General features: G+C 39.6%; 2 protein-coding genes across 6 annotated transcripts in view; one reads left to right on the plus strand and one right to left on the minus strand.

Annotated features, from left to right (window-relative positions):
• DNM1L (dynamin 1 like) overlaps positions 1–1,948 on the plus strand; it is a 49,377-nt gene extending 47,429 nt beyond the window's left edge. For all 5 annotated transcript variants that reach the window (XM_042946233.1, XM_042946234.1, XM_042946235.1 and 2 more), the window contains one exon: positions 140–1,948. In XM_042946233.1, the coding sequence (XP_042802167.1) occupies positions 140–196 (57 nt within the window). In that variant the 3' untranslated portion in view covers positions 197–1,948. The remainder of the gene's footprint in view (positions 1–139) is intronic.
• YARS2 (tyrosyl-tRNA synthetase 2) lies at positions 1,926–21,778 on the minus strand. The gene is made up of 5 exons (XM_042946238.1): positions 20,835–21,778; positions 19,871–20,038; positions 5,389–5,544; positions 4,917–5,087; positions 1,926–3,399 (listed from the first exon to the last, which is right to left on the minus strand). Exons 1-5 carry the CDS (start codon positions 21,611–21,613, stop codon positions 3,240–3,242), a joined length of 1,434 nt encoding a protein of 477 aa, XP_042802172.1. The 5' UTR covers positions 21,614–21,778; the 3' UTR covers positions 1,926–3,239.
• Between the last annotated feature and the right edge of the window lie 3,035 nt (positions 21,779–24,813).

The raw sequence follows: 24,813 nt of genomic DNA on the forward strand, positions 1-24,813 counted from the left end.
GATTCGATTTTTAGACTGAAGGTACTAGTTGTATAGATCTGCCACATATAAAGGGGAGAGATTACTTCCACATAGTTCAAGATTTTTTGATATCATAACTCAATAAGCATCTATAATTTTTTTATCTTTTTTAATGTAGGCATTACAAGGAGCCAGTCAAATAATTGCTGAAATCCGAGAGACTCATCTTTGGTGAAGAGAACTATATAATACTGAGACTTTGTTGACTCGAAATTTGCTAGTTACTGCCTACTTGAGTAGAATTTTATTTATGAACTCCTGTGTATTGCAATGGTATGAATCTGCTCATGTGAAGAGACTGGCTATAAACTGAAAATCGTACTCTGTATCACAGAACAAATCGTACATTTAATCCAAATAATAAATGGCTGTTTCTAAAGTTGCCCCGTACATATAAAATACACATAAAATACATCAAGTCTTTCTTGTGACAGTTTCATTTGAACTTAAAAAGAACTGTTCATGTTCTAGTCGTACAAGCAGTTTGCCTGTGGATAAGATGACCTGTGTAATCTGTGAGCAGTCTTAAAGCTGCTGCCATAGTCCTTGGAGAAGAACGCACGAAGACATTTCATACAACTATAATGCATGCACACTATAAACTGGTCTGGCTTTGAAAGGTGTGAGTTGACAAGTTACTCACAGTCACTGTAGTCCACCTATCCTTCGATACCTACTTTTATTGAGCTTCTCTGCAACCTCTGATGTGTTAGTAAGAAAGCTGAAGGAAGGCACAAGAAGATCTGTAACACTGACGGTGATGTGCATGAGGTGTAGCTATTGCAGCCCTTCCACTTCCGGGTCCACGCTGCCCTAGTGCATTAAACATCTAAATTATCTTTGATTCTTTCTTAAACCTGCAAGCATGAATTCTACTTTCCTGCATTAAAAACAACCATCTAGACTTGATTTTCAAATATAATAGTAATTTCAATACATCTTTAAATTAGGTCACTCATAACATGCTCTAAGAGTCACTTGGAGGTGAGACTCAAAACCAGATACTGTGCTGGTCATCGAAGTATACATCTCTATTAGTTGGTAACAGTTACTTTTGCTTCACACCGATACATTAGATTACAACAGATAGGAAAATACTGATGGAGCCTTATTATTTAAAGAAAAACATCCGGACAGACACACCTAAAGGCTTTTTACTACTAAAATACATTCAGAGTTTTGGGGTGAGGTTTAGAACATACTCACATTTTATTAAAATTCCCCAGGTGATTCTTGGTATGAATTACATAAAAATTTTAAGATACGGGTCAAAATCCTTAAGGCATCTAGCTCCATCTCTAAAAGATATCAGCAATACAGAATTTACTGAACATGTTAACATTTCTGTTACAACAGTCATGAAGGACTACTGGCAGGAACAATGTGTTGGTAACGTGAGCTTATGGTACCCACGTACTAGCAGACAACGGGCTCAGCAACTGATCTCAAACATAAAAACCAGATTCAATCTTAATGGTACTACTTTGAATCTGTTCATAGTACCTTCTTGATAGAATACATACTACCTAAATGTTCATTAGCACACACTTTAAAATCACTCTGCCATTATTCAATATCAGTACAGCCATCCCTGATTTACTCACTTCAGATACATCAGATGACTACCATCCCAGTCTTTTGAGTTTGTAAGGGGGGAGAAACTTACAGTGTACCATTCCCCAGCATATCAAACATAATTTCAAATTGAAAACGTTACCTTTAAAACTGAGGTGATGGTAATGTACTTGCTGGCACTACACACCTTATACAAGAAAAGCAGAGGCAAGAAAGGTATGTAAAGTTTCAGAAACCCTTCATTTATTGGCTCAAACTGAGTGAAGCTCTGAAATGTGGCGATGATCTCTGACATTTACCACGGACGCCTGTATGTTCTTGCTATGTAAATAAAATTGCTGGTACGAAATGACATTCAAGTTTTGTTAATAAGTCAATTCTTCCTAACTTTGCTCCCAGGGAAAAATTTAGATCTACTAGCTTTTTAACATATAAATCTAATTGGAACATAAGACAGCTTATGCTATATGACAAGTTTTACAACTTTTTTCCTATGCAATCTCACAATTCACAAAGCTATGATTACATCTCCATTTTTACATATTAGGCTAGTGATTTGTTTCAAGTATCCCAGGTAGTAAATGGCTAGAATTTGAACACTAAAGCCATGCTTTGCTGCCTGTAAGGTTTTCAAGAAGGAACCGGATTGTGAACCATTTGTATTTATGTTTCACTTGGTCCTCAGGGAAATAGGGATGATAACTACCTTGATTTTTCACATGTAGAAACAGTTCTGAGAATTGACTTGCCTAATGTATGTACAGCTTAACTAGGTCTTGATTCTAAATCCTTTAAGTGTGACCTGAAGACTTCCCTTACCAGAAGAATTACTTTGATATTCTCATATGATGGGGTATTTGATACTACATTTGCCGCTATTTTCTCTCTAGTTACTTTTCAGTTTATCTCAAGTTGTAATCTGCTTGGGGACAGAAGCTGAAACTTAAGTTTCCAAATTTATAAAATATTGCTACCTTAGTAATCTGGCAAAACAAGGCTGTGAGTAAATTTATACTGAAACACAGGTAAGAGACTGGACAACTGAATTGGAAACTTTCTCAAAAGTACTGGTTTTTGTTCTTTGAAAAGAAACTTTCTACTGTAATTTCTACTCCCAACTAGGGCTTTGTGTAATACTTTTTTCTTAAGGAGAACTGTATTTGCTTCCTAAATGGCAAAAAATTCAGAAATCTACAGTTTCCAATACCGTATTTCACATCTCTAATGTGACCACTGCGGATGCTGCTGGTGTTAGTAAGGTCAGGAAGATAGACACTTGGATATAAAAGTATCCAAGAGTCCTTATTCTGCCCTCTTTTTCACTGTTCTTCCTCATCTCTAAAAAGAGCGCAAGAAGGATACAATAGTTATTTCATGAAACAGGATTTTTAAAAGAGATTATCCTTGGCAATCATGGTTTTCTATGGTAGTCCTTAATACCTGCAGATCAGGAAACAAAATACCCCATCATTACACATTAATCAACCTATATAAATAATGAAATTACTCACACTCTGAGGCCTAGAGTATACTCCATTCTCTGTTGTTTGGCTTGTGTGAACGAAAGTATAAGTTCTGGAGCCAACCTTTGGTACATCTTGAGAATGAGATGGATATGTCTGAACCACCAGAAGGATTTTTCATCATAGCTGAAGCCATTTTATAATGTAGAAATTCCTTTTTCCTATTTTAAGTAATGAAAGTCCATTCTTAAGAATATGTTGTCCAACGACTAAAACACTCTCAGGATTTGTTACTTGTCTGTGATTTATACTGACTCCACCTTCTGTTATCATCCGATACCTAAAAATAACAGTGTTTTCGTTAATTAGATAAATCCATCACCACTCACCTCTCCCAATGATATTTCATTTATATTTCAGAGGCTGTCCAACTAAAACCACTTAGCACTGAATTGTTACCTTTATGTTCACTCTAGATTTCTGCCCCCCTTAAATGCTCTTCTAAAGGAGATTTAAGGCACAGTTTCTTATTTAGTAGAGAAAAAGCTGGGATATCCCACAGCTCTATATAGAACTATTCAGTTGGTAGTGATTTAAAAATGAGTAACAAAATCACTTTCTCAAGCCAATTCCCCCCCTCCCCACACTTTGAGTAGGGGCTTACAGAAAAGAAGCCTCCCGACAGAAAAAGGGCAATGCTGCTTTTAATGAGCTTCCATGAGCTACAAGTCACAACTATATATGCTATTACAAAAACCTTTAGAAAACTTGCTTATGAAACTGGAAGAACCTTGGAAATTCTATTCTGAGACTATGCAAATAATAGCACATTTTGTGAAAATGTTAAAAAGCAGAACTTTTTTAGAAAAGTGAAATGGGCTGATTTCAGAAATGGAAAATCAGTAGCTTATCTAATTCCAGTTTAGCAACAATTTTTTGATGGCATATGTAAATAGGTTTTACTCACATTATTTATGGCCCAATTCATTCAATAAACATTCATAGAGCCTTTACTACTGAAAACTAGTGGGGTAATCCAGACAAATAAATAATTACAGTGATTAAATGCTATAAAGCCCCAGGAAAGGTTGCTCTAGGAGCACACTGGGTGGGTGGGGGTTGGAAATTTTCCTTAAAGAAGAGACATGTAAACTGGAGAGTAGCAGTAAATTTCACAAACGGTGAGGAAACATGGGGAGTAGCTAGAAAACAGTGAACTCTTGAGAAGAAAAGAGGTCTAGAGTATGAAAGGCCTTGGAAGTCCTTGTGAAAGGCAAATGTTCGTTTTCTCTTAACATGTTACCAAATGAAATAAACTGCTACAACCCATGGTTTTATAAAATTACAGTAAACCATCTTCTGTTTAAGGACAAATTTCTTTCTCCTAGGAAGTGTTATTTTGGGCTATTTGCTACAGTTTACAGATCAATTTCTACATTTTGTTTAAATGTACAAGCCAATCTTACTCAGCTTATACAATGTAAACAAATGTCAGTGTTACTTAAGAACTCTGTCAGAATCAGATACGGTGTCATCTTTAGTGGTACCATTTCCAGTATCAGTAAATAAACCGCTAGAAAAGTTCAGTAACCCCTGTGGTCCCTTAAACAGTCCTTTCCAATGCTGAGGAGAAACTGAGTTAGACTTAAGGAGAGACGGTATAGTAGTACCAGATTTTATAGAAAATTTAAAGGATTTTTGACAATACTCAGTTTTCACTTTATTCTGGGATTAACTTCTGCCAGAAATGAGACCCCATTGAAGCATTATCAGGAAAACACCTTCTGGAAACACATGCTGTGAACTGTAACATTTATTGCCGAATTAACTGTGAATCTAAAAGTTAAATAATCTTACCCTCGGGGACCATCTGGAATGGCATTTGCTTTGCGACATGTATCTAGGACACTTGTTCCTGGGTCGAGAACTAGTTCAGAAAACGAAGCTTCTTTAAACAGCTCTTTTAGCTCTTGATCAGACATGACCTCCAGTGCGTCTATGCTACTATGGTAAAGGGCTTGAGTGCACCTGAAAAACACATTGAGAACCACATCACGTGAGCGCTTATCCAGACACACGGGCTAGTACCCAGTAACCAATTATGGAGTGCCCATTATGTTCCACACTGAAAGGTTTTGAAACAGCAATGTTTATCTTACATAATTTACACTTACTTCAAGGTGATCTTTCTTTCCAACAGAAGCTATTCTACAGTACTTAGGTCAACCACTGACAATTCTTGTTAGTGGTAAATAACAACCCTAATGAATTTTCTCAAGTCTATTAATTACATTAACTTTATCCACTTTCAGTTATTCTAAAAGGCCACCTTTTAGCAGAAGCCAGTCCTTCTTGTCCATGAACAAGCTTTGTAACTTCTGCAGCAAGTCGTTTCTGAGGACCCCGCTTTTCTGGCTCTTTCTCATGCAGCTGCATTATGTGGTCAATCTCTGGAAGGGGCAGAAAAGTGAAGAGCTTCAGGTACCTTTGGGGCAAAAAATACAGTGTTAGGTATATATAAATAACATATCTAATTTTTATCTCTAACTCCCTTACCCTTTAAAAATCATCCTGCCTACTTTTAAATTCATTCATTCATTCATTGAGAGAGAGAAGCATCGCTTCTCGGCCTTTTGGCTAAGATCAAGCGAGAGAGAGAAGCAGGTGGTAGAGGGAGGGAGAGAGAATCCCAACAGGCTTCGCGCTGTCAGCACAGAACCCAACGCGGGGCTCGATCCCATGACCCTGAGATCGTGACCTGAGCCGAAGTGAGGAGACAGATGCTTAACCAACTGAACCACCCAGGTGCCCCTTTAAATTTATTTTTAATTATGAAAAATAAACATGAAGAAAAGTACCCAAAAAAGACACCCGTGCACATACCACCCACAATGAGGATGTTACTATTTTGCCATCTTTGTTCCAGACCTTTCTTTTTGAAAAAGAAAAGCACAGCTCTAGATCCCAGCACTACCATATTCCCCTCCTCGCCCACAGAGAGAAGCTAATCTAAATTTGTGCCCATCCTTCCTAGGGATGTTTTAGTACTTTTATGTATATGTGCCCATAAATAAAAAAATTGTAACTTCCTGACATACTATTTTGTGTATCCTCTTTTTAAAATAAAACACATAGAAAGACATAGAAAAGTATGCAAATCACATAGTTTAATGAATCAGAAAGCAAACATCTACCATCACCTGCCTAGAAATACATCATTGCCTCCACCCACCGAAGCCCAAATTTATCACATCCCCTTCCTCTCCAAATGAACCACTCCTTCGCCTTTCAAAATGATCACTTATTTTTCTTTATACTTTTACCATTTCAGTACCCCTCCGTAAACAGCTTCACTTTGTTTTGCCTGTTTTCAGGCTTTATATAAACGGAATCATACAGAATACATTTTTGTGTTTGGCTTTTCTGGCAGATGATTATGTTCAGTAAGAGGCTCATCCATGTGGTTGTGCGAACAGCTGTCACGTACAGCATTCTGTGCTGTGACTGTTTCCACGATATATTTATTTATTCTGTGTTGTTTCTACTCTTAGACAATTACTGATAACGCTGCTATGAATATTCCCATATATTTCTCTTGGTGCCTGTGTGCACTGATTTCTTTTGGGGACATAGCCAGGAGAGGAACTGCTGGGTCACAGGTTATGTACAAATACAGGTTTAATAAGCAGAGACACGTATTTTTCCTAAGTAGTTCTGTAAGTGTAGCATCGGTACCTGACATTAACCCTCTGACAGCCAAGGCATGCATTTCAAAGCCCTCCACCTCAAATAAACATACTGCCAGCTGCATGGCACAGCTAGCAGCAAGTCAACTAGACAAAGCACCAGACTACTGACACGCATGAAGCTCCTCTTTTAGAAAGCTCTGGGTAACCTAGATAACTGGCCGCTTGAGTGACGCTGTTTCTCCCTTCCCACTTCCTAATTTCTGCTGTTTTAAATTTGTCAATAAAGAACTCACAAAGTCCTTAGGCACTTCACCCTTCATCCCAATAATGCAGAGCCCCTGGACCACACTCTCTTCCTCTCTCTCTCCCTGAGACCCCAGAATGCCACGGACCCTCCAGAACTTCTGAGTCATAAATCTTGTTTTTCGAAGTTCTCTGATGGTTGTGGCTGAGGTGCGTCCTGCAATTGTAAGAACCCTTAAGGCAAGTCTAGCCACAAGACGAACTCACAAGAGGCACTCGGGTCAGGGAACCATCTCTAAGCGCAGCCACAAGTAGTCAGCCCAGGTGAGTGTCCCCAGGCATTTCTAACCGCTGGCACCACTATCAATAGTCTGAGAGCCAAACAGTTGGTAGATGGTACAGTCAAGGGGACTGTGTGATGATAGCACTTGTAGTTAACTTATGGGAACGCGTTTAGCTTCAACTATCTTTTTTTTTGTCTTCAAAGTTTATTTTTATTTGTTTTGAGAAAGAGAGAGAGAACGAGCAAGCAGGGGAGGGGCAGAGAGATACGGAGGCAGAATCCCAAGGAGTCTCTGCGTCATCAGCGTAGACCTTAATGAGGGCTTGAACTCACAAACCATGAGATCCTGACCTGAGCCGAAATCAAGAGTTGGAGCCCAACAGACTGAGCCCCCCATGCACCACCCCCAGCTTCAACCACCTTACTAACTGTGACTGGCTAACCCAGATGGTGACACCATTTGGGAAGGCAGCACCACTTGCTGGAGGTCTACTGCACTCTTCCGTGCTTCTGCATATTGCCTCTGCTGTGTGTTTCCTGTCACTGCTACCATAATAATTCACTCTTCAGTGCAATGTGATTTAGGCTATATGGACTAATGAGATGATAAGACCACTAATTATAAAGGCCTTTACTGACTACTAATGTACATGAGGGTCCTCCCTGCCTTGCGCCAAGGACAGCTAGTGAAGGCAGAGTGAACCCCAAGGCTGTGATTGCTGCCCAAGATGAGGCTTTGGGTTAATGGTACCGAGGAAAGGGTACTCCAGTAGATAAGGAGGAGTGAGAACTCCCCTAGTGACCACTGAGTGGTGGGTCACAGTGGGACTATGTGCCCTAACCCAGATACACGGAACAGCCTTGTAATAGGAAACCAGTGGCACCATGAAAGGAGACATTCACTGAGGCTTGCTGTCCCCACATGGCCGCTACACTCACCATCACTTTGTCTCCCTAACCCCATGGGATATCATAAGTCCAGTCTCCGGTATGATGTTGCTAAACAATTAATAGACAAACACAAATGTCCTGAACATCTTATGCCAGTGCCTCTTAAGACCCCAGAGGAGGTACATCAGCTCCAAATAAATGCAAAATTTATTTAACAGAGATGAAAGCTTCCTGGGCATTGCTTAGTGCCACCAGGTACCAACATGCCAAGGCTCTGCTATTTGCACCAACAGGAAAGCCAGGGCTTTCCCAAAGGTACCGTGTACACTGCGCTAGTGGAGGCAGATGCCAATCCTGGGGAGGGCAACTGGGACACCCTGGAAAGGAATGCAGCCACTTATGAAGTGGGCTCACAGGGACATTTTCCAGAAACTTTTTCTGGTAACAACACCTAAGATCAACGTAATGAAGAAAATCAGAAAGTAACAATTAAGGCATCAGAAATTATGCCTTAACTGAAATTCTAACCTTAAAGACTTTCTGCAGCAGGAAGGATAGAAGGGAGCTAACTGGCTATTACAGGTTTGTGGCCTGTGATTGAAAACTGTTACTCATGGCTGAACTGCACAACGGGCCAGTCTCTCTGAAGACCCTAAAATCTATAATCTTCTCAGAGAACAGTCCAGCTACATGTCTGTTTCCTTTGAGATACCACATCCTGAGCCCCTAGGCTTTCCTCCCCAAATGGGATAGAACAAAGCAACATGTCTCAGGGGGTGCCCTGGTACCAAAGGAAAAGCTGACCTGGTTGTTGAGGCCACTGATGAGGATGAGGACGGGTAAAGGAAGATGGAGCTCCCAGAGCCACTGATATCTGTACCTACCCCCCCACCCTGGATATTTACTGCCTGGTGCTGTGCTCATCCTTTCCTCACAGAAATCACTAGAGCTAAGGCTCATAGTGAATGGGAAACATTAGACTAGGCCTGTCTCCTGCAGCAAAGTTGGCGTGGTCCCTTATGTTTATCATTTCAATGACCATAGTGACCCGAATGACACCCTCTTCATTTCTAAACCTGACAAGGCCTCAAGTGACCCCGAGTCCAGAGTATTACTCTATAAGGAGCTCCCCCTAACTACAGGGCAGTGCTACTAATTTTAATGGGACTGCTGAAACCATTTGAAAGGCACTGGGGGGCACGGGCATGGTTGCTAGACATGGAGGAGGTTACTATCCAGGTACCCAGACACTTCAGATCTATGCCCTTCTACCCCCGCTGCCCCCTTGAACAAATTTCCCTCAACAAAAAGGGCTCCCAACTCCAATAAATCCTCAACTTAATTTTGCCCTTTATGAAAACACACAGGTTAACTTCTTCTGGGAGTTACAAAATCTCAGTGTTCCTGGCCACTTAGTATCTGGATAGCCAGTCTCTAAACTCTAGATCCTAACACTAGCATTCCCTCATCTATAGCCCCCTTCGGCCATCCACCCTCTTGCCACTCAGCTGCCATCCATCCTGACTTGAACCCAGTCTCTACAACTGCCTCTGACCTCTTCTCTAAAACCCAGGGCTGGCAGCCACCTAAGCCTCTACCGCAGGGAGTTGGTGGCTCCCCAGGACTCATCCCACCTCCCAGAGACAGTGGCCCCTATACCACTCTGGTAGTCCCCTGGGTCAATGAAAATGTCCCTAAGGGGGACTCTGTGAGTGAAACGTTGCAAGAACCACAAAGTACCAAAGACATCACTACAAGCATGAAACCTACAGACATCACAATGACTCTAAACCTGTATCTTTCAATAATAACACTGAATATAAATGGACTAAATGCTCCAACAAAAAGACATAGGGTATCAGAATGGATAAAAAAAAAACAAGACCCATGTATTTGCTGTCTACAAGAGACTCATTTTAGACCTGAGGACACCTTCAGATTGAAAGTGAGGGGATGGAGAACTATCTATCATGCTACTGGAAGTCAAAAGAAAGCTGGAGTAGCCATACTTATATCAGACAAACTAGACTTTAAATTAAAGGCTGTAACAAGAGATGAAGAGGGCATTATATAATAATTACAGGGTCTATCCATCAGGAAGAGCTAACAATTATAAATGTCTATGCACTGAATACGGGAGTCCCCAAATATATAAAACAATCACAAACATAAGCAACCTTATTGATAAGAATGTGGTAATTGCAGGAGACTTTAATACTCCACTTACCACAATGGATAGATCATCTAGACAGAGAATCAATAGAGAAACAAGGGCCCTGAATGATACATTGGATCAGATGGACTTGACAGATATATTTAGAACTCTGCATCCCAAAGCAACAGAATATATTTTTTTCTCTAGTGCACATGGAACATTCTCCAAGAAAGATCACATACTGAGTCACAAAACAGCCCTTAATAAGTATAAAAGAATTGAGATCATACCATGCACACTTTCAGATCACAATGCTATGAAACTTGAAATCAATCACAGGAAAAAGTCTGGAAAACCTCCAAAAACATGGAGGCTAAAGACCATCCTACTAAAGAATGAATGGGTCAACCAGGCAATTAAAGAAATTAAAAGATAAATGGAAACAAATGAAAATGAAAATACAACAATCCAAACCTTTTTGGATGCAGCAAAGGCAGTAGTGAGAGGAAAATACATTGCAATCCAGGCCTACCTCAAGAAACAAGAAAAATCTCAAATACAGAATCTAACAGCACACCTAAAGGAACTAGAAGCAAAACAGCAAAGACACCCCAAACCCAGCAGAAGAAGAGAAATAATAAAGATCAGAGCAGAAATAAACAATTTAGAATCTAAAGAAACAGTAGAGCAGATCAATGAAACCAAGAGTTGGTTTTTTGAGAAAATAAATAAAATTGATAAACCTCTAGCCAGGCTTCTCAAAAAGAAAAGGGAGAGTACCCAAATAGATAAAATCACAAATGAAAATGGAATTATTACAACCAGTCCCTCAGAAATACAAGCAATTATCAGGGAATACTATGAAAAATTATATGCCAACAAACTGGACAACCTGGAAGAAATGGACAAAGACCCTAAGCACCTACAGACTTCCAAAACTCAAACAGGAAGAAACAGAAAATCTGAACAGACCCATAACCAGTGAAGAAATTGAATCAGTTATCAAAAATCTCCCAACAAATACAAGTCCAGGACCAGATGGCTTCCCTGGAGAATTCTACCAGACATTTAAAGCAGAGTTAATACCTATCCTTCTCAAGCTGTTCCAAAAAATAGAAAGGGAAGGAAAACTTCCAGACTCATTCTATGAAGCCAGCATCACTTTGATTCCTAAACCAGACAGAGACCCAGCAAAAAAAGAGAACTACAGGCCAATATCCCTGATGAATATGGATGCAAAAATTCTCAACAAGATACTAGCAAATCAATTCAACAGCATATAAAAAGAATCATTCACCATGATCAGATGGGATTCATTCCTGGGCCGCAGGGCTGGTTCAATATTTGCAAATCAATCAATGTGATACATCACATTAATAAAAGAAAAGAACGATAAGATCCTGTCCATCGATGCAGAAAAAGCCTTTAACAAAATTCAGCATCCTTTCTTAATAAAAACCCTCGAGAAAGTCGGGATAGAAGGAACATATTTAACACCATAAAAGCCGTTTATGAAAAGCCCACAATGGGGAAAAACTGAGAGCTTTCCACCTGAGATCAGGAACACAACAGGGATGCCCACTCTCACCGCTGTTGTTTAACATAGTGTTGGAAGTTCTAGCATCAGCAATCAGACAACAAAAGGAAATCAAAGGCATCAAAATTGGCAAAGATGAAGTCAAGCTTTCACTTTTTGCAGATCACATGACATTCTACATGGAAAACCCGATAGACTCCACCAAAAGTCTGCTAGAACTGATACATGAATTCAGCAAAATTGCACGATACAACATTAATGTACAGAAATCAGTTGCATTTTTATACACCAATAATGAAGCAACAGAAAGACAAATAAAGAAACTGATCCCATTCACAATTGCACCAAGATGCATAAAATACCTCGGAATAAACCTAACCAAAGACGTAAAAGATCTGTATACTGAAAACTATAGAAAACTTATGAAGGAAATTGAAGAAGACACAAAGAAATGGAAAAACATTCCGTGCTCATGGGTTTCAAGAATAAATATTGTCAAAATGTCAATACTACCCAAAGCAACCTACACATTCAATGCAATCCCAATCAAAATTGCACCAGCATTCTTCTTGAAGCTAGAACAAGCAATCCTAAAGTCTGTATGGAACCACAAAAGACCCTGATAGCCAAAGTAATTTTGAAGAAGAAAACCAAAGCGGGAAGCATCACAATCCCAGACTTAGCCTCTACTACAAAGCTGTAATCATCAAGACAGTATGGTATTGGCACAAAAACAGACACATAGACCAATAGAATAGAGACTCCAGATTTGGACCCACAAATGTGCAGCCAACTATCTTTGACAAAGCAGGAAAGAATATCCAATGGAAAAAAAGAGAGTCTCTTTAACAAATGGTGCTGGGAGAACTGGACAGCAATATGCAGAAGAATGAAACTAGACCACCTTCTGACACCATTCACAAAAATAAATTCAAAATGGATGAAGGAACTGAATGTGAGACAGGAAAGCATCAAAACCCTAGAGGAGAAACAGGAAAAAACCTCTCTGACCTCTGCTGGAACAATTTCTTACTTGGTATATCTCCAAAGGCAAGGGAATTAAAAGCAAAAATGAACTATTGGGACTTCATCAAGATAAAAAGCTTCTGCACTGCAAAGGAAACAATCAACAGAACTAAAAGGCAACTGACAGAATGGGAAAAGATATTTGCAAATGACATATCAGACAAAGGGCTAGTATCCAAAATCTATAAAGACTCACCAAACTCCACACCCGAAAAACAAATAATCCAGTGAAGAAACGGGCAGAAGATATAAATAGACACTTCTCTAAAGAAGACATCCAGATGGCCAACAGGCACATGAAAAGATGTTCAATGTCACTGCTCATCAGGGAAATACAAATCAAAACTACACTGAGATTCCACCTCACGCTGGTCAGAGTGGCTAAAATAGACAAATCAGGAGACTATAGATGCTGGAGAGGATGTGGAGAAACGGGAACCCTCTTGCACGTTGGTGGGAATGCAAACTGGTGCAGCTGCTCTGAAAAACAGTGTGGAGATTCCTCAAAAAATTAAAAATAGAACTGCCCAATCCCAGCAATAGCACTGCTAGGAATTTACCCAATGGATACAGGACTGCTGATTCATAGGGGCACATGTACCCCAATGTTTATAGCACCACTTTCAACAATAGCTAAATTATGGAAAGAGCCTAAATGTCCATCAACTGACAAATGGATAAAAAAGATGTGGTTTATATACACAATGGAATACTACTTGGCAATGAGAAAGAATGAAATCTGGCCATTTGTAGCAACGTGGATGGAACTGGAGAGTGTTGTGCTAAGTGAAATAAGTCAGGCAGAGAAAGACACCATATGTTTTCACTCATAAGTGGATCTTGAGAAACATAACAGAAGACGGGAGAAGGGGGAAAAAAGTTATATAGAGGGAAGGAGGCACATCATAAGAGGCTCTTAAATACTGAGAACAAACTGAGGGTTGATGCGGGGTGAGGGGGGGGAAGTGGGTGATGGGCATTGAGGAGGGCACCTGGTGGGATGAGCACTGGGTGTTGTATGGAAACCAATTTGACAATAAATTATATACAATAAATAAATATTTGGTAGAATTAAAAAAAAAATGTCTGATTAGACATCAAGGCCCAAGTCACTGTTATTCCAATCTCTCTAAATTCTTAAAAGAGAACTGCCAGTAAAACAATCAAAGGTGTACAAATCCATTCAGATGTAACTAACTACAGGGGCCATTTACTTCAAATGGCTCCTTCTGGTGGTGGCCTCCTTGGTCCTTTCCTTCCCTACTATAGGCATGGATGCATTGACACAATGCCATGCAACATCGAACAGGCCCAAGTTCTTGGCATTCCTGGTGGAATTTACCACGTGGATGCCAGTGACTCTTCCTCCTGTGGGCAAGATGGTAAACACCCCCTAATACCAATTTAAACAGGTCATTAAAAGCTTATAACCTGTTATTAAAGATACTGAGATGGAGTCTCCTCATTCAATAGTCACATTTGGTTGGTATGTAAGTCAGCCTATAATGAATGGTATCTCACCATTTACCTTCAAAACCTTAATGCTCAGATTTCCCCAATTAAGCTATAATTCCTAGTAATACAGAATTAATTGAGAACACATACCTCTGACACAACAAGCATACTAACATTCACATTATATGGGTTCAAAAAAAAAAAAAAAAAAAAACAGAGAGAAAGGGAGAAAACTTATTTGAAGACATAATAGCCGAAAATTTCCCTAACCTGGGGTAGGAAACAGACATCTGAATCCAGGAAACACAGAGAGCCCCAAATAAGATGAACCCAAAGAAGTCCATATCAAGACACATTGATAATTAAAATGTCAAAAACTAAAAGGACAGAATCTTAACAGTGGGAAGAGAAAAGCAAACAGTGATGTACAAGGCAACTCCCAAAAGGCTATCAACTGATTTTTCAGCAGAAACTGCAGGCTCTAGAGGGAGCACACAGTATATTCAAAATGATGAAAGGAAATAAACTACAACTAAGAATACTCTACCCAGCAAGGTTATCATTCAGAACTGAAGGAGGGGTAAAGAATTCCCCATATAAACAAAAGTTAAAGGTATTCGTCACCACTAAACCAGCATTACAAGAATGTTCAAGGGACTTTTGTAAGTGGGAAAGAAGAGGCCATAACTAAAACTTAGAATAATTATGACAATTTCAATGGTGAAAGCAAATATATAGTAAAGGTACCACATCAATCACAAAGCTATTGCGAAGGTTCAAAGACAAGAGCAGTAAAATCAATTGTATCTACAATAATTGGTTAAGCAGTACAAAAAATAAAAACATACAAATACATAAAATGTGGAGGAGGTGAATAAAAATGTAATGCTTTCTAAACATGTTCAGGAGCACCTGGTTGGCTCAGTGAAGCATCCAAGTTCAGCTCAGGTCATGATCTTGTGTTTGTGGGTTTGAGATCCACATTGGGCTCTGTGCTGACAGCTCAGAACCTGGAGCCTGCTTTGGATTCTGTGTCTCCCTCTCTCTGCTCCTCCCCTACTTGTGCTCTGTCTCTCTCAAAAAATTAAAACATTAAAAATAATAGTAAGTGCGTTCAAACTTAAGTGACTATCAACTTAAAACAGACTGCTATATATGTAGGGTGTTAAATATGAACCTCATGGTAACTACAAACCTTTGAAAAGAGAATACATATGGAAAAAAATAAAAAGAATTCAAGCATAACACTAAAGAAAGTTACGAAATCACAAGGGAAGAGAGCAAGAAAGGGACAGAAGAACTACAAAAACAATCAAACAACAAAATGGCAATTAAGTATATAACTATCAATAATTACTTTAATGTTAAGGGTCTATATGCTCCAATCAAAAAACACAGGCTGACTGAATGGATAAAAACCCCAAGACACATCTATGTGCTGTCTACGAGACACTCATTCTGACCTAAAGACACAAAATTAAAACGAAGAGATGAAGAAAAGTATTCCATCAAAATGGAAACAAACAAAAAGTCACGGCATTAGTACTTATATCAGACAAAATAGACTTTAAAACAAGGACTATAACAAGAGAAAAGAGCATTAACATAATGATAAAGGATCAATCCAACAAAGATAGAACAATTATAAATTTCTATGTGCCAAAAATGGTAGCACCTAAGTATGTAAAGCAAATATTAATGGACATAAAAGGGAGAAATCAATAATACGATAATAGAATGGGACTTTAACACCCCACTTACATCCAAGGATAGGTCATCCAGGCAGAAAAATCAAGGAACCAGTGCTTCTGAACAACATAATAGACCAGATGGACTTAACAGATACACAGAATATCCCATCCCAACAAAAGAATACACATTCTTGGGGCGCCTGGGTGGCTCAGTCAAACGTCTGGCTTCGGCTCAGGTGATGATTTCACGGTCTGTGAGCCCCGCGTCAGGCTCTGTGCTGACAGCTCAGAGCCTGGAGCCTGTTTCAGATTCTGTGTCTCCCTCTTTCTCTCTCCTCCCCCGCTCATGCTCTGTCTCACTCTTCTCAAAAATAAATAAACATTAAAAAAAAAAAAAGAATACACATTCTTTTCAAGTGCACATGGAACATGGTCTACGATAGGTCATATGTTAAGCCACAAAACAAGTCTCAATAAATTTATGAAAACTGAAATCATATCAAACCTCTTTTAGGTGTGAAACTAGAAATCAATTACAAAAAAAAATTGTGAAAAAACACAAACACGTGGAGGCTGAATAACATGTTACTAAATAACCAATGTGTCAACAAAGAAATCAGAGAGGAAATTTAAAAATACCTGGAAACAAATATAATGGAAGCATGATGTTCCAAAATCTCTGGGACATAGCAAAAACAGTTCTAAGAGCAATACAGACCTCTCTCAAGAAACCAGAAAAATATCAATCTAAGCTTACAACCAAAGGAGTTAGAAAAAGAACAAAGTCAAAAGTTAGCAGAAGCAAAGAAATAATAAAGATCAGAGCAAATAAATGAAAAGCGACTTAAAAAAAAATGAAAAGATAAGTGAAACCAAAACCTGGTTCTTTGAAAAGATAAACAAAACTGATAAACCTTTTGCCAAATTCATCAAGTAAAAAAGAGGACTCAAATACATAAAATCAGCAATGAGAAAAGATACGAATGACACCACAGAAATACAAAGGATTATAAGAGACTACCAAGCTTAGGGGTGCTGGCTGGCTCAGTCAGTAGACCATGCATCTCTCTCTCTCTCTCTCTTTAAATGTTTTTATTTATTTTTGAGAGAGAGAGAGAGAGAGAGAGAGAGAGAGAATGAATGAATGAATGAATGAATGAATGAGTGTGGGAGGGACAGAGAGGGAGACACACAATCTGAAGCAGGCTTTAGGCTCTGAGCTGTCAGCACAGAGCCCAATGTGGGTCTTGAACTTATGAACCACGAGATCATGACCTGAGCTGAAGTCAGATGCTTAACCAACTGAGCCACCCAGGTGGCCCTAAAGCATGCAACTCTTCATCTTAGGGTTGTGGGTTCAAGCCCCACGCTGGGTGTAGAGATTACTTAAAAGACTACCATGCTCAACCAAGGAGGTTAAAGTCTTGTACTGTGAAAACTATAAAACACTGATGAAAGAAACTGAGTATCACACAAACAATGGAAAGATAGTCTATGCTCATGTAAAGAATTCATATTATTAAAATGTCCATCCTACGCAAAGCAAACTATAGATTCAATGCTATCCCTCTCAAAATACCAACAGCATTTTTCACAGAACTAGAGCAAATAATCCTCAAATTTGTATGGAACCACAAAAGACCCAGAATCACCAAAATAATCAGGAGAAAGAATAACAAAGCTGGAGGTATCACACTTTCAGATTTCAAAATACATTACAAAGCCAGAGTAATCAAACAGAATGAAATACTGGCAGAAAAATAGACACATAGATCAAGAGAAGAGAATAGAAAGCCCAGAAATAAACCCACGCTTATATGATCAGTGAATCTATGACACTAGGAGGCAAGACAATACAATGGAGAAAAGAAAGTCTCTTCAACAAATGGTGCTAGGAAAGCTGGACAGCTACATGCAAAAGTATGAAACTGGGCCACTTTCTTACAACATACATAAAAATAAACTCAAAATGGATTAAAGACCTAAATTTGAGACCTGAAACTATGAAACTCCTAGAAGAAAACATAGGCTGTAATCTGACATGGGCCTTAGCATTTTTTTTTCTAGACATTTTCTAGAAATTAGACATTTTGCTAGATATGTCTCCTCAGACAAGGGAAACAAAGTGAAAATAAACTATTGATACTACACCAAAATAGAAAGCTTTCACACAGAGAAGGAAACCATCAACAAAATGACTTACTGACTGGAAGAAGACACTTGCAAACGATAGATCAACAAGATCCAAAAAGAACTCATACAAGTCAACTCCAATAATAATCCAATTTAAAAATTAGCAGAGGACCTGACATTTTTCCAAAGACAAACTGATGGTCCAATATAACAAGATGCTCAACATCACTAATCCTAAGGGAAATGGAAATCAAGACCACAATGAGGGATAGCTAGTACTTTTAGCACATGGAACTGGTATTCTACTCTTAATGGTGGCTTTTGGAGAACTGTAGATCTCAATTTTAATTGTCTAATTTACCAATCTTTTTCTTTGTATCTCACATAAGAATCTTTATCCCAGGTATGAAGAGATTTTCCTATTTATGCTCTGAACACATGATTTAGCTTTCGTTACAGATTATGTTGACAACCTACCTGGCATTGATTTTTGCATACAGTGTGAGGTTAAATTTCATCATTTTCCTCAAATAAGGCATCTAATTATCCAAGTGATATATATTGAAAATGTAGTCTTGGGGCACCTGAGTGGCTCAGTCAGTCAAGCGTCTGACTTTTGGCTCAGGTCATGATCTCATCGTTGATGAGTTCGAGCCCGGCGTTGGGTTCTGTACTGACAGCTCAGAGCCTAGAGCCTGCCTCTGATTCTGTGTCTCCCTTTCCTTCTGCCCCTTCCCCGCTCACAGCTGTCTGTCTCTCTCTCAAAAATAAATAAACATTAAAAAAATTAAAAAAAAAAAAAAAAAAGAAAGAAAGAAAGAAAAGATGGTCTTATCCCACTGTTCTGCAGCTCCACAGACATTAAGTGACCATAGATGCTGGAGTTTATCTGGATTCTCTAATCTTTCCCATTTGTCTGTCACTTACCCTTACATTTAAGCTTGTGCTTTAAAATCCAAACATTATTATTAGAATTAATAAGAGTTTAGCAGAGTTGCTGGGCACACAGTTAATACACAGAAATTAATTCTATTTTTATACATCACAGGCAAGTAGAAAATGAAATATTCAAAAAGATGTCAGTTCTTGATACATCAAAACTCTAAACTGTATCATCAAATATGTTGAAAACAAACCTGAAGGAAAAAAAATCTTAATTATTGTAGTTCATTATAAAACATTTCTCAGTCTGGAAAAATGATTTTTGGTAAAATTCACCTTTTCTTTGTTGCAGGTACATTTTTATCATCAATTACATTCTTTGAAGGGTTTAAGATAATGTGAATGAATAATAAGATAATGTGATTTTCTCGTTAGAGAAAATCATTTTTAAAAAAGGATCTTCAAAGTGTGTACTACGTTATGGTAAAGAAAAGAAACTTGAGAGATAAGAGTAAAATAAGGTTTAGTCAAGTTGACCATAAAAGGAGTGAAAAAACCAGACTATGCAACTGATAACATCCTAAGTACTTACTAGAGGTATATCAAAACTTGACTCTAAGTTTTTCAGGAGTCACGGTAGTTCTCTGCTTTAACTAACAAAAAACTTGTTTAGAACAGTTAAAATTGCAATGTTCTGTGTCTTAAGTAGAATCTAAGTGAAAACAAAACACAAAAAACTATAAAAGGCACACAAAGATTCAATGGCTAAAATTATACCATGAGCTTAATATACTTAATTGTTCTCAGCACACTATTAAGAACTCACCTTTCTACCAAATCATCCTGCTGCCTGACAAAGAATTGATACAATTCAAATGGAGAGGTCTTATCTCTGTTTAGCCACACAGCATTACCAGCAGACTTTCCCAATTTTGCTCCTGTTGTACTTGTAATTAGAGGAACAGTGATTCCAAATACGTCTTCTCCAGTCAACCTAAGCATAAAGGAAAACTTCATTATGCGCTTCAGTCACAAGTGTTGGTAGGTTTTGCTAATCGTTCTTCAGATTTCATTCTGGTCTCTTGCTCTGAGAAAACTTCCTTTACCTTCTAAATCTGAATGTTCGTCCCTCGTTTTCAGAGCACTCACTGTTTTGGCATTTGTCATTCTCAACTACAATGGAACCAGTGACTCTGGGGGAGTTTCTGTATAACTAGGGCCTCAAAACTTTAAAGGCCCAAGAAAACAAGGAAAGAAAACTGGGTAAGGAGTCAGGTAGAGACACTAAGGATGCTTTAAGGGATTTTAAAAATGAGTAGCACATGGGCTAGGCTAGAACTACAGAGTTCATCTCCCTTAAGAAAATGTCATTAAAATCTACATTAGTCGCCAAACATTTGGAGCTGAAAAACAATTTTTTTGCGATGCCAACCAAAAACTAATACTAGCTTCATGGAAGGTGCAGCTAAAGCAGAAACTACTCACCGAGGCACAATCCCATTCAAGTATAAACAAAGGAAAGCAGTTTCTCAATTCAGTAACACAGAATCCTGGCTGGTGGTGTATTTCCTGCAGAGTTCTAGAATATGTTCCATACCTAATACCATTAATCCAGCCCGTTAGTTCTCATTATCAGCCTGTCACATCGACACCATTTCACACTCTTAACGGGGAGAAAACCAAAAAGGACTTGACAAGGGCGTCACTACCCAATCCCAATAGTGAATCGTAGGATATTCGGGTGTAAATTATTTGGTCACACGATTTCTCCTGGGTCTAAAGGCGCTTACTTGTGGATAAACTCGTATCCGGACATGATATTGCCCAATTGATCAGATCCACCCAGCTGGACCCGGCATCCATAATGTTGGAACAGATAGTAGAAATCATAAGCCTGGAGCACCTGGTAAAAAAACTCGGCCAAGCTCATGCCCTCGGGACTCTTGAGTCGGGTCTGGACGCTCAACCGGCTCAGGAGCGTCCCCATGCGGAAGTGGCCGCCTACGGCGGATAGGAAGTCCACCAGGTGCTGCTTCTGGTACCAGGCTGAATTATCCAGTACCGTGAAGCTTCCCCAAGGCCGCCCATCCGCGAAGAGCTGCTGGTGATTGGCACCCATAGCCTCGAGGCCTTGGCGCAGGGCGCGCGCATTGCTTCGCACGCGTTCTGCGCCCAGGGCCTCGCGCTCCTTGGTGCGGCCGCTCGGATCTCCCAGGCGCGCGGTGGCACCTCCCACCAGCGCAATCACGTTGTGGCCTGCTCGCTGGAAGTGAAACAGGCCCAGAAGAGCTAGCAGGTGCCCCACATGAAGCGAGTCGGCCGTGGGGTCGAAACCGCAGTAGATGGTCTGGGGAAAGTTGCCCGTTCCACGGTCGAAAAGCTCTGGGAGCTCTATCTTCGTACCCCTCTCGGGGAAGAACTCCTTGAACAGACCTCGAGCCTTTTGCACCGCCAGCAGCCCCTGAGCGCCCGAATGGGCCTCACGCAGTCCCAGGAACAAGACTCCTGACGTGCCTGGGCTCCCAAACCACCTGCCCCGGGAAAAGCACCGGAACATGGGGGCCGCCATCTTGACACCGGCACGATGCGAATGCTGGGATTTTGGAGCCCTTGACACACCCCCAGTGTCAGACTCCCATAATTACTACGGAAATTGCTTCCGTGTTTTTCTGCGCATGCCCGGGTGGGGCGAGACGGTCACTTAGCTACGGGGCTTGAGTTCTCAGCAGTCATTGGAGTTCTGACGTAAATGGGGGTTCTCCTTAGCTTGCAGTCTAACTTCGCAAATACTTAATTTCCTCATTCGTACCGCAGGTGTGCCTGTGATAATAGTTCCTACTTCAAAGGGCTGTTGTGAGGACTAAGAATTAAAGCCCTTTGCACCTACGAAGCGCTCTACAAACATCAGAGTTTGTTTAAATTTTAACATGAAATTGTGATGCGCAAATTGGTTTGAATTCTTGGCTCATTGCAAAAACTTGTTCACAGTTGTGATGGGTTAGAAATTTTTTAACTTAAAGGAGAGAGAGAGAGAGAGAGGGCGTTGGGACGCAAACAATTTTCAGAGTGATTCCCCAAGTAGATGAGAGCACCAGCTTCTCCAGGAGGTGGCAGTCTTGTCCAAGCTATAGGGAGAGAAAATTCAATACAATAAATGCAGAAAGCCCTGTTTTATTATGTAACAGTTACAGGTAACCAGGTTTAGTATAACTGGAATCAAATAGGTGATCACATTTTCACAGCATGCCGATTGCTATCAGTACTCCTCACCATGGATGGGGTTCTCATTGCCAGTTGGCTGGTATAGAATCCAGCTCCAAAACCCTATTTATTGTTGTTGTTGTTGTAATGATTATTATTATTATTATTATTATTATTATTATGTGGGCTTTACCTTCAGCGCGGAGCCCAACTGTGGTGCCTGAACTCACATCCGGAGATCAAGACCTGAGCTGAGATCCGAGAGTCTGATGCCTAACCAACTGAGCCTCCCAGGCCCCCCAAAATCCATTTTAGGGTCTTATTTCTAGGACTACTTTCAATACGAACTGTGTAAGGTCGAGTTAGAGATTTGTGTGCAGAAGGATTGTGTATTCTTGGAACAACATCTGTAATGCAGCGGTGGAGGTAGAGGGTGAAGTTTTAATATGAACAGTTTGCAATAGCAGCCTCAAATAATCCTATAGGGTGCTCTGAGGCTGGGATTTCCTTTCAGATTCATTCTAAATTGAAACAAGGGGCAGGCCTTTGTACTTTGTTATTGACCAGCCGTTAAACGTGGGATGCACTTGGAGAGTAGGCAAAATCTTGATCAAGGCTTTGGCAGAGGGCAAGATGCAAAAATAGGCTCAGCTGTGAGCCATCACCAACCTATATGCCCAGCAGCTAGGGGACTGAGTGTCTTGATCCTGAAACAGGTGTCTGGGCCATGTGCCAGACCACTCCTACAAGACATTTCCATCTCTTTCTTTCTGTTTTTTAAAATGTTTATTTATTTATTGTGTGAGAGAGAGCAATTGAGCAGGGAAGGGGCAGAGAGATAGGGAGACAGACAATCCCAAGCAAGCTCTGCACTGTGAGTGTGAAGTCGGATGTGGGGCTTGAACTCATGAAGTGTGAGACCATGACCTGAGCCGAAATCAAGAGTCAGACATTTAACCGACTGAGCCACTTCCATTTCTTAACATTAAGAAATCATTTAACAAAATGAAATGCTATTTAAAAAATTAGTTTCTTTGCATGTATAATTATCAGTGAAGTGAGATTCTCATTGTCAAATGTTAACTGTGATAGGATTTGAGATACTTATTCAACAGGTTATGCAACTCAATCCCAAATGCTGAAGAAAATAAGCAGGTGTGTTCTCTCATGTTGCTAATCAAAATATCTTAAAATTTGTAATAATAACCCGTTCACCTGCAATCTTATTTTGTGACATTTTGATCAGAGATATATATAAGTATGTGTAGCAGGAAATTTTCCTGAGCACACAGCAGATAGTGTTTTCTGTTTAGTACCTAACACACAGGAAGATTTGAACATTTTTAAAAGGTATCTTTCATTCTTGAAGTTTCTGGTTAATATGATAAGTAACTATCTGTGGTTTTTACAGGTATGTTAGTAATCTTATACCAGAAAGTATGACTTCATATTGTCGTTTAATTACTTAGTCATGTCAAGAAATCGTACTTCTCCTTATACATGTACCTGTTTCGGTATTACTGAAGAACTTTTGAGAAGCACGTTTGTGGATAATGAAAAACAGAAAATTTCTATTTGAGATTAGAATTTATTGTAAGGTCTTTTAAAAATAGATTTGGGTTCTGGGATTGGCTGGTTCAGTCATTAGAGCATGCAGCTCTTGATCTTGGGGTTGTAAGCTTGAGCCCCACATTGGGTGTAGCGATTACTTTAAAAATCCTTAAAAAAACACATAACAAAACAGATATGGGTTCTGCTTGATCTCTTCTTTTTAGGTTTAGTTCTATTTCATGAACAGGTAGTGGAGTCTGGTACAGATGCTACGTGAGACTTACAGTAGCTCAGCGACCACAAAAATTATTTTCCTTTGTAATATGTCTTGGTGTAATAGGAAAAGTGGGGCTCTGACCAACGGGAGTGATAGAAAAAGGTGGGACATTTAAACCTTTGGAATTATATACATGGCTAAAATTTTCTGGGCCTGGACCTATGACCTGAGGTTGGGGTGAGAAAAGGTGCATAAGTTGATTCATGCTGTTTTTATTGGCTTAAAAAGGAAATAAATAGTGTTAAAAAGTATTTTAGAAAGCATGACTCAACTGTGATAATTTGCAGTTAGCTGACCTTGAATTAGCATCATATCAATCTCACAATTACCCTTTCCTGCAACAAAATGCCACATAAATGTTCACTTTTGAGAGCACCCCTGTTTTATGTGATTTGGTTTCAAAATGTAAAAAAAAAATTGTAATAGCATTCAACAGGCACAAAAAGGGGTGCCTGGGTGGCTCAGTTGGTTAAGCGTGTGACTTCAGTTCAAGTCATAATCTCGTGGTCCTTGAGTTCCAGCCCCTTGTTGGGCTCTGCTGACAGCTCAGAGCCTGGAGCCTGCTTTGGATTCTGTGTCTCCCTCTCTCTCTGCCCCTCCTCTGCTCATGTTCTGTCTTTCTCTCAAAAATAAACATTTAAAAAAATTTTAAAAAGGCACAAAAAGAGTAAAGATTAATACTGTTTTTTTTAAGTTTATTTATTTTGAGAGAAAGAGAACACTTGCGAGTGGGAGAGGAG

Source organism: Panthera leo, chromosome B4 (genome assembly GCF_018350215.1).
Source record: "Panthera leo isolate Ple1 chromosome B4, P.leo_Ple1_pat1.1, whole genome shotgun sequence".
NCBI classification, from domain to species: domain Eukaryota; kingdom Metazoa; phylum Chordata; class Mammalia; order Carnivora; family Felidae; genus Panthera; species Panthera leo.

Coding starts and splice junctions, on each gene's coding strand:
- YARS2 (XM_042946238.1), bottom strand. CDS start 21,613: ATGGCGGCCCCCATGTTCCGGTGCTTTTCCCGGGGCAGGTGGTTTGGG. Junction 5,088..5,388: donor GGACTGGCTTCTGCTAAAAG/GTGGCCTTTTAG, acceptor TGTGTTTTTCAG/GTGCACTCAAGCCCTTTACC. Junction 3,400..4,916: donor ATTCCAGATGGTCCCCGAGG/GTAAGATTATTT, acceptor TGTTATTTTTAG/GTATCGGATGATAACAGAAG.